The sequence below is a fragment of the Pseudogymnoascus verrucosus genome (genome assembly GCF_001662655.1).
Source record: "Pseudogymnoascus verrucosus strain UAMH 10579 unplaced genomic scaffold scaffold_18, whole genome shotgun sequence".
Taxonomy (NCBI): Eukaryota; Fungi; Ascomycota; class Leotiomycetes; order Thelebolales; family Thelebolaceae; genus Pseudogymnoascus; species Pseudogymnoascus verrucosus.
The window spans coordinates 252,771-269,090 of NW_017263669.1; the positions used below are offsets into that span (position 1 = coordinate 252,771).

The 16,320-nt window shown below is 47.3% G+C and overlaps 5 protein-coding genes across 5 annotated transcripts; 2 read left to right on the forward strand and 3 right to left on the reverse strand.

The window, feature by feature from the left end:
* Positions 1 to 335: 335 nt before the first annotated feature.
* On the reverse strand, positions 336 to 4,447 carry VE01_04685 (uncharacterized protein). Its single transcript, XM_018274154.2, has one exon. The coding sequence runs from the start codon at positions 4,368 to 4,370 to the stop codon at positions 798 to 800; it is 3,573 nt and encodes a 1,190-aa protein (XP_018130962.1). The 5' UTR covers positions 4,371 to 4,447; the 3' UTR covers positions 336 to 797.
* Positions 4,448 to 6,191: 1,744 nt separating this feature from the next.
* On the forward strand, positions 6,192 to 10,648 carry VE01_04686 (uncharacterized protein; the record flags this gene model as incomplete). Its single annotated transcript, XM_018274155.2, has 4 exons — positions 6,192 to 6,276; positions 6,323 to 6,406; positions 6,457 to 7,758; positions 7,807 to 10,648. 4 exons carry the CDS (start codon positions 6,192 to 6,194, stop codon positions 10,434 to 10,436), a joined length of 4,101 nt encoding a protein of 1,366 aa, XP_018130961.1. The 3' UTR covers positions 10,437 to 10,648.
* Positions 10,649 to 12,189: 1,541 nt separating this feature from the next.
* On the forward strand, positions 12,190 to 13,168 carry VE01_04687 (uncharacterized protein; the record flags this gene model as incomplete). Its single annotated transcript, XM_018274156.2, has 2 exons — positions 12,190 to 12,648; positions 12,706 to 13,168. The coding sequence occupies exons 1-2, from the start codon at positions 12,245 to 12,247 to the stop codon at positions 13,166 to 13,168; spliced, it is 867 nt and encodes a 288-aa protein (XP_018130960.1). The 5' UTR covers positions 12,190 to 12,244.
* Positions 13,169 to 13,280: 112 nt separating this feature from the next.
* VE01_04688 (uncharacterized protein) lies at positions 13,281 to 14,561 on the reverse strand (the record flags this gene model as incomplete). The annotated part of the gene is made up of 7 exons (XM_018274157.2): positions 13,281 to 13,496; positions 13,551 to 13,661; positions 13,743 to 13,826; positions 13,878 to 13,961; positions 14,033 to 14,253; positions 14,315 to 14,390; positions 14,450 to 14,561. 7 exons carry the CDS (start codon positions 14,559 to 14,561, stop codon positions 13,309 to 13,311), a joined length of 876 nt encoding a protein of 291 aa, XP_018130969.1. The 3' UTR covers positions 13,281 to 13,308.
* A 251-nt stretch (positions 14,562 to 14,812) lies between these two features.
* Positions 14,813 to 16,058, reverse strand: VE01_04689 (uncharacterized protein). Its single transcript, XM_018274158.2, has 3 exons — positions 15,560 to 16,058; positions 15,440 to 15,512; positions 14,813 to 15,375 (listed from the first exon to the last, which is right to left on the reverse strand). The coding sequence occupies exons 1-3, from the start codon at positions 15,910 to 15,912 to the stop codon at positions 14,839 to 14,841; spliced, it is 963 nt and encodes a 320-aa protein (XP_018130968.1). The 5' UTR covers positions 15,913 to 16,058; the 3' UTR covers positions 14,813 to 14,838.
* Between the last annotated feature and the right edge of the window lie 262 nt (positions 16,059 to 16,320).

A 16,320-nucleotide genomic window follows, 5' to 3' on the forward strand; every position in this document is an offset into this window, starting at 1 on the left:
ACCAATAAAGAGGCAGCACCAGACTGGAATCAGTTGTAATGATATACACAATTTCCCCATCACAATATAGTAAGCTCTGAACCCAACCGTCAACTCACTTTGGTAATGGGATAATGTCTTGCTCTCAGTACATAGACTAGTTAACACCACCATGAGACCTACATGAGATATCTCTTCGGACGTCAGAAGAAGTATACGGTTCTGTCAAAGTATGAAGTATATACTATCTAGTCACCCTACAGATGGCGCGAGTGCACCTGCGTCTGGGCTGATATCAGCAACACCGTTAGATACTAACTAGATATAATATCAATTCATTGGAACGTCTAATTTAGGTTCTAGGATAGCATTGATGTGGATAAATAGCATGCCATCTTGTAGTGAGTTGGTGGGTAGATCTCGCTCGACTACGCTGGCTGTGTTGGTTCGTAGATCATGGCTAGACTCTACAACTACTGTACGAGTTCACTTAATAGCAAGTCTTCGTGGCGTAGGACCAATTTATTCGAATTGTTAAATCTACAGCCTCGAATATTAAATTCCAACAAAAACAATTTCTGTGGTATCCAGGTATCGACACCCCAAAATGACCCCGCGCTTCGTTTACCCATATGGATACCACCACAATGCAGCCGGTAAAACTCCATCCTCTCCCATACAGGAAAGACCGTAAGCCACATCCGACCATCACCTCTGAGCCCTTTTCATATATCCGTAACTCCTGTTAAACTCCAACATTGAACTATGCGTCCATATCCCGTCCCTTCATTACGTATTCACATCCATCATTGCCGTCATCATGTTTTTAATGCAGGCGGCCCCGAAGCGTTTAGCCTCTTGAATTCATTCCCTCCAGCCAGATCCTCCTCGTCTAGTGGCCGTTTACCGTTTTCATTTGTGTTTGTTGTTGGGTTACTGCTCCCTGGTTGCTGTGTGGTGATCTCCGACGACTGATGCGCAACCGCAATCGGTTGCGGCTGAGCAGTAGCCCCGAGAGATTCGGTATTGACCGCCGATTGGTGCAGCAGTTTTTGGTGGCTTTCGTTAGATTCTGTGCCAGGCACATTCTGAACTTGATGTGGTGGCAAGTCACCTGAAGCTGAAGTGGTGCTTGCAGCTGGAGGAGGAGCCGGTGATGCGCTGGTGGTGGCCCGGAAGGAGGGGTTAGCGGAGCTACTGGAATTGGCTCGAGTCATCCCCGGAGTCATCATAGGCGGACGAGGAACAGAAGGGCCGTTTGGTCGATTGTGGGATTGGCCAATAAATGTAGGTCTTTGAACAGCGGGACCTGGCGTTGGGGCTTTCTTGGCGACAGAGACGTCGGAGGCTGCGTGAGCTGCGTTTCCTGTAGGCGCAGGGGTGAGTTGGGCCAAAGCCTGTCTTGGCGCAGCATCGGTCTGTTGCGTGCTTTGTTGCATTGTGTGTGTCCCTAATTGGGCAGGAGGTTGCTGAAAAGTGCCATTGTTAAACTCGGGGAACCTTTTAAGCATCGATTTCAGGGCAGCCATAATTTGATCCTCTAACTTCAAATCAGATTCTACTACCGTAGCTGTGCTCTGAGAAGTAACCCCCATGACACGGTTGATGGATGACGCAACTAAAGCTTCGGCCTTGTTATTCTTTGGCTTCATAGTAGCGACCAGATTTGTCCGAAAGCTATCAATGGCTCGCCACATTGCATTATCCGGTTGTGGGGGCCCTTGCTCAATTGGTCGGGGCTGTTGTGGAGTTTGGTAAGGCACACTTTGAGGCGCTTGGCTAGGATTGTGAGATGTATTTTGTGGCGCTTGTTGAGTTGGATTAGCCGGTGGCTTCGGAGCGTATGGCGAACTGTAAGTATTGCTCGTAGCACCCATGGGCTGAGCAGTCGGTAATGCGGAAGGGAATCCTGGAGGTGGTGCGCCGCCATTCATGGAGTGCTGTCCTGGTGGAAGCGGGTATCCATTCATGGGCTGCCCAGCGTATTGTGGAGGTTGTCCTGGCCGTAAATGAGGTGGCATGTGGTTCATGGCATAGCCAGGAGGCGGCATCATACCAGGAGGCCCATGCATCATGTGAGGATGTGGTCCAGCACGGTATATCGGTTGATGTAAATGTGGGGGCAACTGATGAGGAGGAGTCGGCCGTCTCTTTTTCTCCTTCTCGATGGAAACTCCGTCTACGATAGCCCACATCCAACCCTTCCCGTCTCTCTCGACCTTCCTAAAAGCGTGATGTTGAGAAAGATTGTGCCTGACACTACTTTGCCAGCCATTTGTGTTACACTTAAGCACGAAGAAAGGATATCTACGCTGTATTGCGCGATATATCTGTGGCAATGACATTTGACCTGTTGGCGAGTTGCTGAGAGCTTCATGAATAAGGGTGACGTAGTTTGCTTGAGGCTTCGCCAGCTGCTCTGGAGTAAGATCTGCTTCGTTGAAAGTAGGTGACGGGGAGCGAGGTGGTTTTGTGGACTTCTTTTCCTTCTTTTCTTTGGACGGCCTATCTTCTTCCCCGGAGCCTTCCTGCTTGGCTACGAGAGCATCCGGGTCCTTAGGCTTCCGCTTGGTGTACTTCCTTTTTTCGGTCTTGACCGGAGATTCATCTACTGGATTCTTCCTAGGTCTACCAACCTTGTTCTTTCCAGACGTATCCGGCTGTGAAACTGTCTTTTGCGCAGCCCTCTGCTGTGCCTCCTTCTTGGCTAGCTGCTGCTCTCGTTTCGACATGATGCCATTTTTCGGTGGACGCCCGGGGCCTCTCTTCTTTTGTGGCATGGGCATCGACTCTGGAGCTTCTCTGGATTGCTCATCTTGGTCATCATTTCCATCCTCCGCCTCATCCGGTACCTCTGACAGTTCGCTGTTGTCTTCATCGATATCGCTCCCTTCTTGTTGCTCTCCAAGTTCATCTCCGTCTCCTTCTTCGTCGTCCTCACCTTCAATCCCCAATTCGGGCCGATCTGCATCGTCCGATACTTCGTCACTGCTATCTCCAAGTAAAGCGCCTTCACGAGTGGCATCGTCGAAATCGAAGCTCATTTCCTTTCCTCCTTCGACATACCGATCTTGTACACCAGATTCCCCGTGCTCAGCTGGGATTTCAGCGCCTGTTTCCCCAAGTGCAACGTCAGGCAGCACAAAGCGCACAACGACCCCGCCAATCTGAAGATAGCTGCCACTCTTCAAAGGAATAACATCCTCATGATAGTAGAAAACTTCGTCCACAAACGCGCCATTCCGCCCGATGATTTCGGCTTCAAAGAGAGATTTCTTTGAGTTGTAGGCAATCTTTACATGCCGCCGGGAGATGGCCTTGTAGCCGCTTGCAGGAGTGGTGGCGGGTGGATGGATTCCCACTAAAGGGCAATCGTGTGGAGAAGGGCGCAAGGATGCCGGGTCGACAGGTACTGCTCCGGCGGTTTCGGGGGCGTGCCGACGAGCTTGGGGCTGGGCCTGATACTCAATTTTGCCGCTTGGTTGAACCGACGACTGCCTCCTAGACACTCGGATTGACGAAGATCCGGTAGATTTGGACTTCTTGCTGGCTTTGCGGTGCATGCGACGTCTCGAACGTTCGTCGCTGTCGGAATCATCGCCATCTCTGAGAATACCACCACTTTCACTAATAACGGACTTTGTATATTTGCTCTCCTCCCTTTTGATACGAACCGGGGTTTTTGGCTCCCCCACAATGCTGTGCTCGTCCATATTCGCTTTTGCCTCCTCCGCATCTCGCCTCATGGCATTTCGGGCTGCTTGGCGATCTCGCCCCAGTATTACCGAGTAAGTGTTCATGTAGAATTGCCCGTCCTCAAACTCGAGAAGAGCATATGCCGAGATTCGAGTCTCATCATTATCACGGGTAGGCTGCGACATCTCGGCGTAAGGTCCGTTGAGGTCGTTTGTGTTATCCATCGAGATGTCGTTCCCAGCGAGAGTCGCCATTGCAGACGCGTTCAGAGCTTCAGCCAGTCCGGGCGGGGCCTGATATTGAAGCATATGTGACAAAGCACGTAGTTGTTCGTAGTCGCCCAGGGGAACGCGGGGATATTCCGTGTCATCGTCGTTGTTCTCTGGTGTCCGAGGGATTGCCGGCTCCATGATAAGGTCGCTTTTTATTTGGATTGGTTGGGTTTGGGCCGCGGCGCTTTCCACATTTGGCTCAACATTATCATTGTCTGCACTGATCTGGAGCTGCTCAATTGAAGTGACTTGTTCTGCGTATTCCGGGTTCGCATCTTCTCGCGCCGTGGTTGCTGGGATGTCATTCGCCCCCGGAACGGCGTTATCTGCAGCGGTGAGTTCGATGTTGGTTGGGCTACCATCAAAAGCAGTTGTGACCATAGTGGCAACGGCCTCATCTGAGGCAGCATGCGGTGAAGTCATCGCTGTCGCTCGATGGTAGTGACAGCTCTTTCACCGGCAGTGAATCCGTCCGATAGGTGTCAGGGTACGCTCAGTCGCGAGAAGGCAAACGGCGGGTTCTGATTGCGACAATCGTACTTTCTGCGCATCCATGTTAGCGCCACTGTCACGTGATATTATGGAGGAGGGGTCAAATGTAAAGTTTGACACCCCCTCCACGTTTGACCCATGAACGACATACGAACAATGATGGAAGCAACAAAAAGACTAGGGATTCCTATCTCTACATTTCCACGGGAATGAAATTGCTTTATGGAAACCAGCAATGTTAGTTTATAGTATATCCCGGAGTTTATTTTTAAAGTTTAGAGTTATCCTCCGGATGGCTTGCCTCGGGGAACTTAAAAATGGGCTCACGCGTTCTGGCCTATGACTGACTTCCTTTGAGAAGCACGGATTGTAATTGCTCATGTTCTGATCTGGAGCGTTACTAGCCTGACCAACGGTCGCGTCTACCAAGCGCAAGTTTAGACTCAATTTCTTCTATGTGGTCTCACTTCCCTTCCATTCCGAGCTAGTACTTCATTGTCGTCCTAAATCCAGCGGCGGCTTTCGCTGACGTCACATTATCCCTAAATCTTGATATCAACTCTTGATATCAACGGTCATTGTGCTTTCAATGGGTCCAAATACACCAGTTACTATATTTCAAAATACTTTTATCTCACCAATCTGGTGCTATTTTGCCAGCAAGTAGCTGACGTGGCCGGCATGTCGATTCCTTTTGTCCCCATCGCCTTTACAAATGACAATCCTTGTCACATCAAAATTGTTGGACCATGCCTTGCAATCCCAGTGGTTGTTATACTAGCTGTATGATTGTCACTTCTCAAGCTTTCATTGTCTCTATCTGACTCTTTTAAGGTGGTATGTTGGCCGGCATCGCTCTTCTGTGGATGTTGTGCTACCGAGAGGGGAACGCGGTATGTTAACACAATGTTCTACTCTAAAAATACTTGAGCTGATTAGCTTCAAAAATGAAGCACTGCGATGCTGCCTAATAAAACATACGGTGATATCGTAAATGCAATACCTATATAATGGGACATTCTATCCATAGTGGCTTCCAGTCCAGACTAGATATCTTCCAGCATCATTTATTTCAGCCCGATTGATGGTTTTGTATTAGGAACGATTAGTTGATCAGTACCATATATATACTCCATATATATACTGGCAGGAGACCTTTGTATAAACTCAGAGTTGAGTATCGCAAGCATTACCATTAAATTGTGATATTGGAACTGCTGTGGGAAATAAATTTATAAAATATCAAGATTGCAACTGCTTCATTATATCTGCCTGGAATACCTATATTGAAGTAGCAAAAGAGGGAAGCAAAGACGGCCTGGTTTTATTTTCAAGCAGAGATGATTTGGAGCTAGGCTGTTCATACCTCTTCTAAGCATCTATTTGTTTACAACTCCTTTCGAAATTACCTGACACGTCTAATCGTTCGCTTTATTTATTCCTTACTTCTCAAACTAACTTTTCACTTCCATTACTTTCATTTCCTGCCGCCTTTGAACCGTTCAGTTCGTGCATCCGAATGCCGAACGAAATAACTTCCACAGGCCTCGTTGATAGCCACCTTCAAGCCTGCAGTTTTTGCTTCCAAAAGCCTCGATACATTCACGTCTACCACACCCATTAAATTGTTTATTCCAATATTACAATTTCTGCATTGAAAAGCTGTACACATCAACTTCTATTACGCACATTGCCTATCACCATCCAATCTTACAATTCTTGTATCCGAAACTCCATTGTCCACAACTCACAATGGGCAGGGTGAATAGAAAGAGAGCTCAGAAGAGCTTGGATGCTCGTCATCGCAGTACACGCTTTCACCGTGCTACTCGTTTCAGTATGACCTCTGCAGAACATTTATTTTATCCTACTAACATAAATAGGAGCATTCAGATCTGTACTAAAAGGCGGCGAGAGATTACCTGATGGATTCATGAAGAATCTCAGATGGTCCACACCACATCTCGGTGAGTGGCCTCACTCACTACTTGATGAAGTCTATACTAATTCTTGGCAGGCCATCACCGCGAGGCTTCTCAAAAAAATGCCCGCCTTCTACCCAAAGGGTATCTCACTAACCACGCGGGTGCACCTAGATATGTTCCTGTTGGAAATAGGACTCCGCAAAACAAGCAGAAAGCTTCGAAAAGCTCTTTGTTTTCTTCTAGAAAGACCCGTGTACGCCGCCACAATGCACGAAACTGCAGTCTACCTCATCCAAACTATATGGGAATCTCACCTGCCATCTTGCTGGAGATGATGGTCAAAGTCGCAAAGGTCAAATGGAAACCTCCAACTGTTTTGGGAAACGGAAGGACAAAAAATTCGATTATGCTGCAAGCTGCGATGTCAAAGGACTCGCCAACAATGGTATCGGTGAAGAATATTGAAGGAATACAACATGCCCTCAGTTTTCTGAGAAATCTCCCAGAAAATGGATTGCCAACATTTGTGCAGAGAAATTCGGTGTTGAAGAGGTTTATACGGGGAATGGAAACACACAATACCTCTGCCGCATCGGGCAATAGCCAAAAGCCGAAAAATGATCTGGGCATTATAGAACAGACAGTTTACCAACTGCAGCGCCGTGGCTTGGTAAAGCCGTACCTTGACAAGTTGACTGCATATTTTTCAGAGCAGGAGGATTTAAGTGCGGATGCAGAGACTTTGGTGCAGAAAGTTCTCGTTGACGCAACAAATAGTGCTGCTCTAACCCCATGTCCAAGAGAAGGCGAAGTCGATATGACGATGGTGGATTCCAATGAGCAAAATGCGCCAAAACTTCACCTTGATACATCTCAGAAGCGAGTGGTGATCTCACTCCAAGGCAGCCGCTGCAATCCTATTAATCTTGAAAACCTTGGTTTGCCTCGAGATCTTTTTCGAGGGCTGCCAAATCCATTTCTTGACAGGTCTTCGAATGTCACGGCGATCAATCCCATAAATATTTCTCAGGGACAACCGGATGCCGCTCTTGGCAAATGGCCTCGAATTGTCTTCACGAGAAATCCCGAGCTGTTGGATCTTTGTCCTGAAGAGGCAGCCATGCATTGGAGGTTTGACCGTACGTTGTACGTAAGAGCCCCCGAAGCAGCTATAGCAGCAATAGCGGCTCTACCGCCTTGCCATTATGCGCCATGCATGTATATCACTTGTGAAAATTACTTGAAGAAGCGTACCACGTCTCCTTTTCGCGAATCCCCTATGCTAGGTGGACCAGGAGGACAGTATATAACAACCCCGTTTAATTTCGGGGACCACGTCGAAGGCGTGCAGTTTTATCAAGCGGCAATCAATGCCAAAAGAACGCGTCAACTGGGTAAGTCATGAAATTCGTTGTTGCGCTATACGTAACTGACGAATATAGAACTTGAGAGACAAAAGACAGCCCAAAAAGCCGCTGAAGATCAGAAGCATAAGAGTCCGATTGACCGATATTCCCAGGCATTGCAGCAGTCGAGACTTGCCGAAGGACATCCTAACTGGCATGACCTGCCATATCCAGCAATATCTCGCGAGGAAATGTCGTCTTTGGAATTGGAACTTACTGAGGCTGACAAGAGCGTGGCCCACCGCATGCTCATGGATGAAATAGTTAAAGATATACCTGGGCAACGCAAAAAATTAGAGGAGTATGATATCCGGACCCTTTTTCCTGAACTCCAGCCAATCCAGCACGAGTTCGAAGAAAATGGGTACTCCGAGCTACGTGCAGTGAAAAATGAGCCTACCAAGTCATCCCAAAAGTCCATTGCGAAAGACCACTGCAGCAAGAAGGGCCAATCTGGACACGGATTGAAGCGTCGTCGAGCCTTTCCGGAAGAAGAACCGCGGCCACAATATTCCAATTTTGAGCTGGAAATCGATGGCCCTCTTCTCAATGGTGGTCCAATATTCCGTCCAAGGAGTCCTTCGCAAATGTCCACATCGTCTGAATCTGATGTCTTTGTAGACTACGAAGAAGAAATCTCTCTCGTTAGATCTTCTGCACCAAAAGGAGAGGCAGAACCCCACCCTGAGATATATCGCGATGAGGTTATGTTGCGCCATCAGCTCGCTTCTGGACCGGTTTACACCCAAAATCCAAATTTGTACTCGACTTACAGTTCAAGCTTGCCAAAGAGTACAGAGTACAACCAGTACCCCACAAGGACAAACCGGGCCATCAAGGAGCCGATATCAATCTTTGCCGGAGAAACGACATTCTCCAACTTAACAATTGCAGATATGCAGCCGAACAGCATGTCTGGTACTGGATTTCCTTCAGAGACATCACCACAAGCAGCATTGTCTACTGATTCTATTTTGTTCTCAGGATCGCCATTTGCCCCTACGTCCCTGGCTGGTGAGCCAATGGTCGCTGATAGTAAATCATGCCCCAAATGCGAGAAGCCGTACAAGTACAAGGGGGCCCTTACAAGGCATATGCAGAACTGTCAAGTTCCAGGTATCCCTGAAGAATATAAGAGCTGTCAATTTCCAGGTATTTCTGAAGTGTCTCCCTTACCACATTCTTGCCCCACTTGTGGGAAAATATACAAGAAGCTAGGGAACCTCTGGCCTCATATTGTTTCATGTAACTCAAAAAACAATAAGTTTCAAACCACAGAGTTTCCAAAGCAGGATATTGGAGAAGTGAAGGCTCGTGGAAGCTTGGTGCCGTTTCCACGCGATAATGCGAGAACTTCCTCTGGAAAGCCATTTTGTGAGGCGTGCAGATCCGAATTCACTTCAAAGAGGGAGTTGGCCAAGCATATCAAGGCCGAATGTGCGGCGTTGCGTGCCCAGGGTTCATACGGCAGAAAAAATAATAAGCAACCTGGGACCCCGCTTGCACTAAGCTTCAAGGAGCCGATGTATGCCTCGGATTTTGAAAGCTCAGATTCCGAGAGCGTTGCTGAAATGACTTCTAGCATATTCGCTACTTCAGTTGGCAAATATGGGCAAAATTCTGTACGAGCAGAAAGGCAATCAACAAAGGGCGATGCTTCTGGAATGGACTGCGCAGTGAGGAAAGGCTCCATTGCAGAACAGATGGAGCTTATTTATGGACCACAATCCAACTATCATACTCCTACTAACCCAATGTCCTACTACTCATCCAATATCATGAAGAATTCAACTCTGGGTGATTATTCCGGAACAGGTGGAGTTAGAAATGGTGATGATTCTGATATGGATGCCAGCCCGACACCAGAGACGAAGTCGCACAATATTGGAAAACTCTCCAGGTTTGCCTCGACCGTGAGACCAAGGCGACCGCCAACCAGAATAGGAATGTCTCCAGGCTCGAAACTAACCGTCGATGGCGAAACTCCAACGTCTGTCTCACGTGTCCGCGCCCTCGACCCTGGATTGTCAGAGCTACATGATACCAAGCCCCAGCCACCTAGCCGAAGGCTTTTCTCCCACGACACTGGCGTGGCTGGTATGTCTAGTCCTTTACTTCATACAAATCAGGATGAGCAAGCTTTCAAGGCATTCGACTTGGACTTTCCACCACTCCCCACCCGCTTCTCGCCCCACAAGGATCCTGCGACCCACCGCAGCAGGCTATCAAAGGAGTTTGGACCATATCGCAGCAAGCTAGGATCTTTTGGGTCGGAGGTTATCACTGTCCGATGCTCAACCCAAATTGTTTGTGATAAAGTAGTCAATTTTCTTGGTAAATTCAAGGCAGAAGATGCCAGACGCCAGATTGTATCTGTGTCGGGTGAGAACGGGTTTACTGCGAAAGTCATTGTGCGGCCAGGGTTTGATATCACTGAGGTTAAGTTTGAAGAACTACCTGGGATTTTTGTAGAGAGTGAGATTAAAAAATTCATATTTGCGCAGACAGATCCAGAGACGTTGGGAGCAAGAGTGGGGAAGGATACCGGCGAGAAGCAAGAGCTTGAGTTGGGGACACCTGGGGAGAAGCCAGTGGATAGAACAAGAGGATGGAATCTCAGAGGGAAACACGGGGAGGAAACTCGCCGTCAAAAGCGCCGCCGATAGGTGCCGATATGATGGTCATGAGTGGTTCTAGATATGAGAGATAAGAGATGCTAATGCTTGCGAAGGCGAGCATCTATGTAGGATATTTGTTTGTATGACCACATCACAGCGTGTCCAACCATCTGAGGTTTGAGGAATGCAGGTGAAGGCAAGAAAGGGATGGCAAACATGGAACCTATGGATATTAGTTGCTGGTTACCTCGCAGTAAGAGAAAGGACGGTCTTGCTCACGAGCAGCCTACTGATGCGAGTTGATGGATATTACAGATATTGGTCATTACACTAAGCACGAGGGCAGGATAGCAATACAACACACTCGTTTTTAAACCCAGCCTGGATTACTTCGACGCTGTTCAGTCGTAAATTTTCTCCTCGGCCTGAGACAGTTAATGTGACTCTTCAAATTAAAGAGTTTGCAGGCAGAATGGAACGCCTCTATTTGACCTCCTGCACGTAAGCGCGAACCTTATCCCAAACATTGAGCCGAAAGGTATATTAAGAGCCCCAAAGAGACATACATGAGTATTAATAGATTCAAAAACATTCAAATCCATACATACTTTTCTCTTGAATGATTACACTTGTATTCTATTTCCTCCAACTTCTTAACAACCTCTTCATGGAATGTTATGCTCAATGTCGCAACTCCCCCCCCCCCCCAATTCTCGCGCGTAACCCGATCACACTGCTGTCATCCAGAAGCTTTGCCCGGATAGTTTCAACTAGCTTCGGGTCTCCACATGCACGCTCCAGATCAAAAGCCTCGCCCCCCACGATGCTGCTGCGAGCGAGAATGCTGCAGACTATCGGTACCAGGCCGAGCCGTTACCTTGTCGATACTGGACCAGTATGCAAGCTTAACCAAGATAACTCCGAAGGAGCAAATGTCGAAGCTCTTCTGATATGTAGGTCGCTCTGGGCCTATGTTGAGTGTTCACGGATGGCGGCAAATTCTAAACTCTACATCATCAGCCAGTTCCTCAGTGAATTCACTAGAATGTGCTGGTTGCGCTAAGTCAAATTAAAGAGACAGGGGCTCATTGTAGTCCAGGTCTGCTCTACGGTTCTGCTGAACACCGCACCGGGTAAGTGGGAAGAAGATAATGTTATCGCCTCGGAGTGAGTCTCTTGTGGGGCCAATTAGCAGAACGAAGATACATAATGCAGTTTGCCAGTGCCTTTGCAAGATCAACACGGTCGGTGATGCTTGGTTTTGAGAGTTCAGTATCTTGTAGGAGTTGCAGAAGCGAAATTGGAGACGTGGATGGATCTACTCCAAGTGGTGCACGCTCATTTGATGCTCTTCCTATCTCTCCTGTTCTTGAACCCAAGTTGAGAATACAGATTTAGCGATTCACTCCTTCCTTCTCTTACATTTGAAAGCCTTCTATCTCTCAAGAAATTTGCTTCTCCATATATAGTCATTCTGCGGTCCACACATAGGTATGGGAATATGCACCGTATATCAAAGTTATCTATCAATCGCACAATGATTTAACTAGCGCAGGAAGACAGCTAATGGTGTGGTGCTGTAGTCGAGACTAGGGTCGACGGTCTACGGATGACCCTCGTTATGGCGCTCAGAAGAATGTCCGAATGTGCACAAGAAAAGGGGGGAGAATGTACCCCACATAAACCATCTCAAACCCCGCATACACTCTTTCGGCCAACGCCTGCAACCACAGACCCCCGCAGTAATCATGGGGAAGTTGATGATATCCTCTTCATACTTTTATTCGAGCATTGAAAAATAGTAGTCGTAATTATTTCTATTCTCTCATAGATTTACTCTTACCGAAAGTTTCACGATGCCATTCGTCACACTTTTCAACGGCCAGACCGATTACTTCGAAGTTGACGATTACACGGATCCTTGGAACCGCGATGAAGCAGATATTGTGATATTTCAGCCAGGGATATTGCGACATACAGACTTTACATATCACCTGGTCCCTTTGATGTGCAGAGATGTACGATTTATCCGTCGTGATCTCCGGGGCCATGGGAAAAGCTCTAAAGGCGACGCCGAAGGCTATCAATACACTCTGACAACGCTGGTGGATGAGATGGCCGATTTTGTCGATAAGGTCGCGGGTCGTCCTGTTCACTGGATCGGAGAGAGTACGGCTGGGATGGTAAGCATCGCCTTTGCAGAAAAATACCCCGACAAGCTGAAATCTCTGATCATTATGTCGTCACCTCTCACATTGAAGTAAGTTTCTGTTACTGTTTTAAACTTCAAGTCGAGTTTCCATTGATAACTTGACAGTGACACATTTAAGAAGATGGTTTCTCAGCCATATGCGAGTCAGGCTGAGGCAATGCGAAAAATGGGCCTCGTTGAATGGCAGAAGTCCCGCCCAGTATCTAAACTGAGCTCGAATCCGAATGCTCCAAATACGAACGAGATGGGCCGATTCTCAGGCGAGAAGTATCTAAAATGGTACGAAGAAATGCTGGATCGACATGACGTGGAGGGTGTCGCATTATACTGTGCGTTTATTGCTGACGTTGATGTGTCCTACTGTCTTGAGAACATCAAGGTACCCACTCTGATTATGGCTCCCCGACACAGCATGGCTAGCCCTGTGAGTCTCAATGAGGAGATGGCGAGAAGAATTGAAAAGTCTCGCCTGGTCATTATCGATAGCGTCGGTCATATGTTGTATATCGATGAGCCTGAGAAGACGTGTGATGCTATTCTTGGGTGGGTTACGGACATTCGAAAATAGTGAAATTGTATCAATTTTCTTAACTCACCGGAGCTGTCTTCATTCAGAGGCTTTCATTGCGAGGTGTAGTCAGTGGTAAACCAATTTAATTTATATAGTCTTCATAGATACCCTACTGGCAATCTTGGAGCAATATCGAATTAATTACCGAAGTCCTTAGAAAACAATGCTTGGCCCTTTGCTCCTGGTTTGACGTCTTTGCAACCCAGCCTTACTTGTCCCTCGTCTACTGATTTCGACATTGCCTCACCTAGCCACAAAGGCTGAGCTTTGTCCAAAGCGTCCTCAACCTCAACAATCTCATTGCCTCCAACGAAAAACCCTTTCCCTAGAATATATTTAGTTTCTGGCTGTTTCTCTGTGATCACAAGCAATAGTTTACCATTTATGGATTTATCTGTAGCAGGTAACAGAAGTGCTTTCGCCACACTAAGTGGCGTATTAGTTGGAAGAGGTTTCCAAAACTCTTCGATATTCTTAGCCATATTGGTCACTAGAGAATAGCGCAGCCCCATGCAGGGACTTTTAGTCAGTTGCGGTTAATATAGCGATAACAAAATATGCAAGCACTCACGTGTCATCCAGGGTGCAACTGTATTCAGAGTCCAGCTGTCCTCAATAATAGCTTGACTTTTCAGGGCTCTCATCAGCCCGATAGCTCCAGCCTTAGCAGCAGACTAGGTCCACAACGGTGCGGATGGTAGATAACCTGCGGCTGATCCAGTCATGACTAAGGAACCAAATCCTTGTCCTGAGGGGTGGTTGCGGAAGTAATGGAGTGCAAGCTTGACAGCTATTGTACACTGTTAAATAATTATAGAACAAATGAGGTTGCAATGAAAACTAAAAGAATAAAACACTTACTGTAGACAAGTCCCTTCAAGCAAACATCAAGAACGTGAAGTTTAGGTTCCGCTAATGATGTGCCATCTTGTTCGAGTTCATCAGAAAAGATGTCTTTCAACTCGGTTATGCCTGCATTTGCCAGCACGACGTCAATCTTGCCATGCAATTTGAATGCTTTCTCAAACATAGCGCGTTGATCTGCCCAGGATGTCACATCGCAAAAGACGTAGGTTAGATTGCTAGGCCAGATTTATTAATACGAAGAGCTGTTTGGAATATCCAGAAGCAAAAGTAGAGTACCTGGTTTTTGAAACTGTCTCAATAGCTTCCCCGGAGACGCGATTTACATCCCCAAAAACGACCTTTGCACCACATTCTAATATCAATTAATCAGCTTGGGAACAACAGAGTATGATCTTCAAAAACAGTTCATACCATCTGCAAACTCGACTGCAGCCTTGCCAATTCCTGATGCCCCTCCAGTGATAACAATAACCTTTCCTGAAATCTTGGTCCAGTCTGTGCCATCGATGTCAACCGTCGTCATTTTTATTGTGTTCGAAGAATGGGATTTCCAATGTTGTCAAATAGACACGCACATCACAGTACAGTACACAACATATTTATATCCATATTCTTATGCGGGGTATCAAATTGATCTATGACCAGATTGATCGAACAGCACGGGGAATGTGGGTTGTCGGAGCCACCCCTCATCACAATGAAATCCGAACGCCACATTTATAGCTGGAGAGGCATAATATTATAGACATAAACCAAAAATTTATTTAATTTACTGCCAATCCTACTGCTGTATCTTAAATTTACAGTTCATTCAACATAGAATCTGGCATAGTGCCTCCATCATTTGGTAGCCCGCCCAGAAACTCAACCTTCAACTCATACAGTCCTTGCTCACGTATTACACTCCCCATACTCGCAACATAACCAATGTCCTGTTCACAATCAAAGTACCTCCCCTTCAGTGCCGTACCTCGTCCCGCAGCTAGGAACACGCATGTTTGTCCACACAATGCAGGCTCGCACTTGAATGCCTTGGTGAACTTGGCATAGGCGGCAGCGCCTTCTGGGTATGCTTCTGCAACATCCTGGTCGAGAGCTTTCTGTATGCCAGTCTTGGTCGCGCCCGGGTGTAGCGAGTAGATTTCGATGTCGTGGAATCCGTCCATGTCCTGCTCAAACTGCAAGCAACCGTTGGCGCGTACGAGTGCAGCTTTTGCAGCGGCGTAGTTGGCGCTGAAAGGACTGTTCACCGTTGCAGATCGAGAGGCGATATTGATAATCCTGCCGTGTCCGCGGCGCCGAAATTCAGGTATCAGCATGTGCGTCCAAAGCATGGGCTACGGCTAAGGGTCAGATGGTTTTCCTTTTCTCCTAGAATGTGATACTTTGCTTTTTACTTACTGCCTTGAAGTTCAAATCAATCATAGCCCAGAACTGATCAAAGGTCTCCATATGAAATGGTCTATCAATAGTCCTGCAACAATGTCAGCAAGAAGTACTTCTTAATATGGATCTCCTTACCCTCCAGCGTTATTCACGAGAACGTCCACCTCACCAAGGTCTGCCACGATCTGCTTCAACGTCTTTCTTGACTCTACCGCATCCATAACATTGCAGAAGTAGCTTTTGACTTCAGCACCCAATGCCACACAATCATCCACTGTAGTCTGTAAGGCTGAGGCAGCGCGCTCAATATCGAGCAGAGCAAGCTTTGCACCAGCTTTAGCGAATGCCACACATTCGCCACGTCCAAGGCCACCTCCAGCGCCGGTCAATACCACAACTCGCCCTGCTAGAGAGCCTTTCAGTGTTTCCACGCTGATGGCATCGTAGGGCTTCGTATTAATCGAGGGCTTTCGAATCTCGGCTGACATGTTGAGTTTGATTAGGGTGCAAGCTTTACAGGAGAAGTCAAAATTTTATGATGTGACAGCAAATTACATAAAACAAAATACTAAGGATTTAAAGGTTTGCGGAAACGATGGATTTCTTCTGTGTACCGAGACCATATTCGTCGAATATGGTCTCATATGCTTCAAGTCCAGACTCGGATATTGCATTCCAAGAGCCGAACCGCCGACATGGACGGCTGGCTCTATGGGGTAGGTCTAACTTAGAGCGGAGGCGGGGGTTTGCAGCCACCCCCACCCCCTCCCCCACCCCCACCTCCACCGCCACTCATCAGATCCCATTATTGCTGCCATAATAGCAACGTCCATAATGCTAGTGCGTCTCCAAACAGTAATTATAGTCCCCATGTGAAGCGAGGATCCAGACACAAT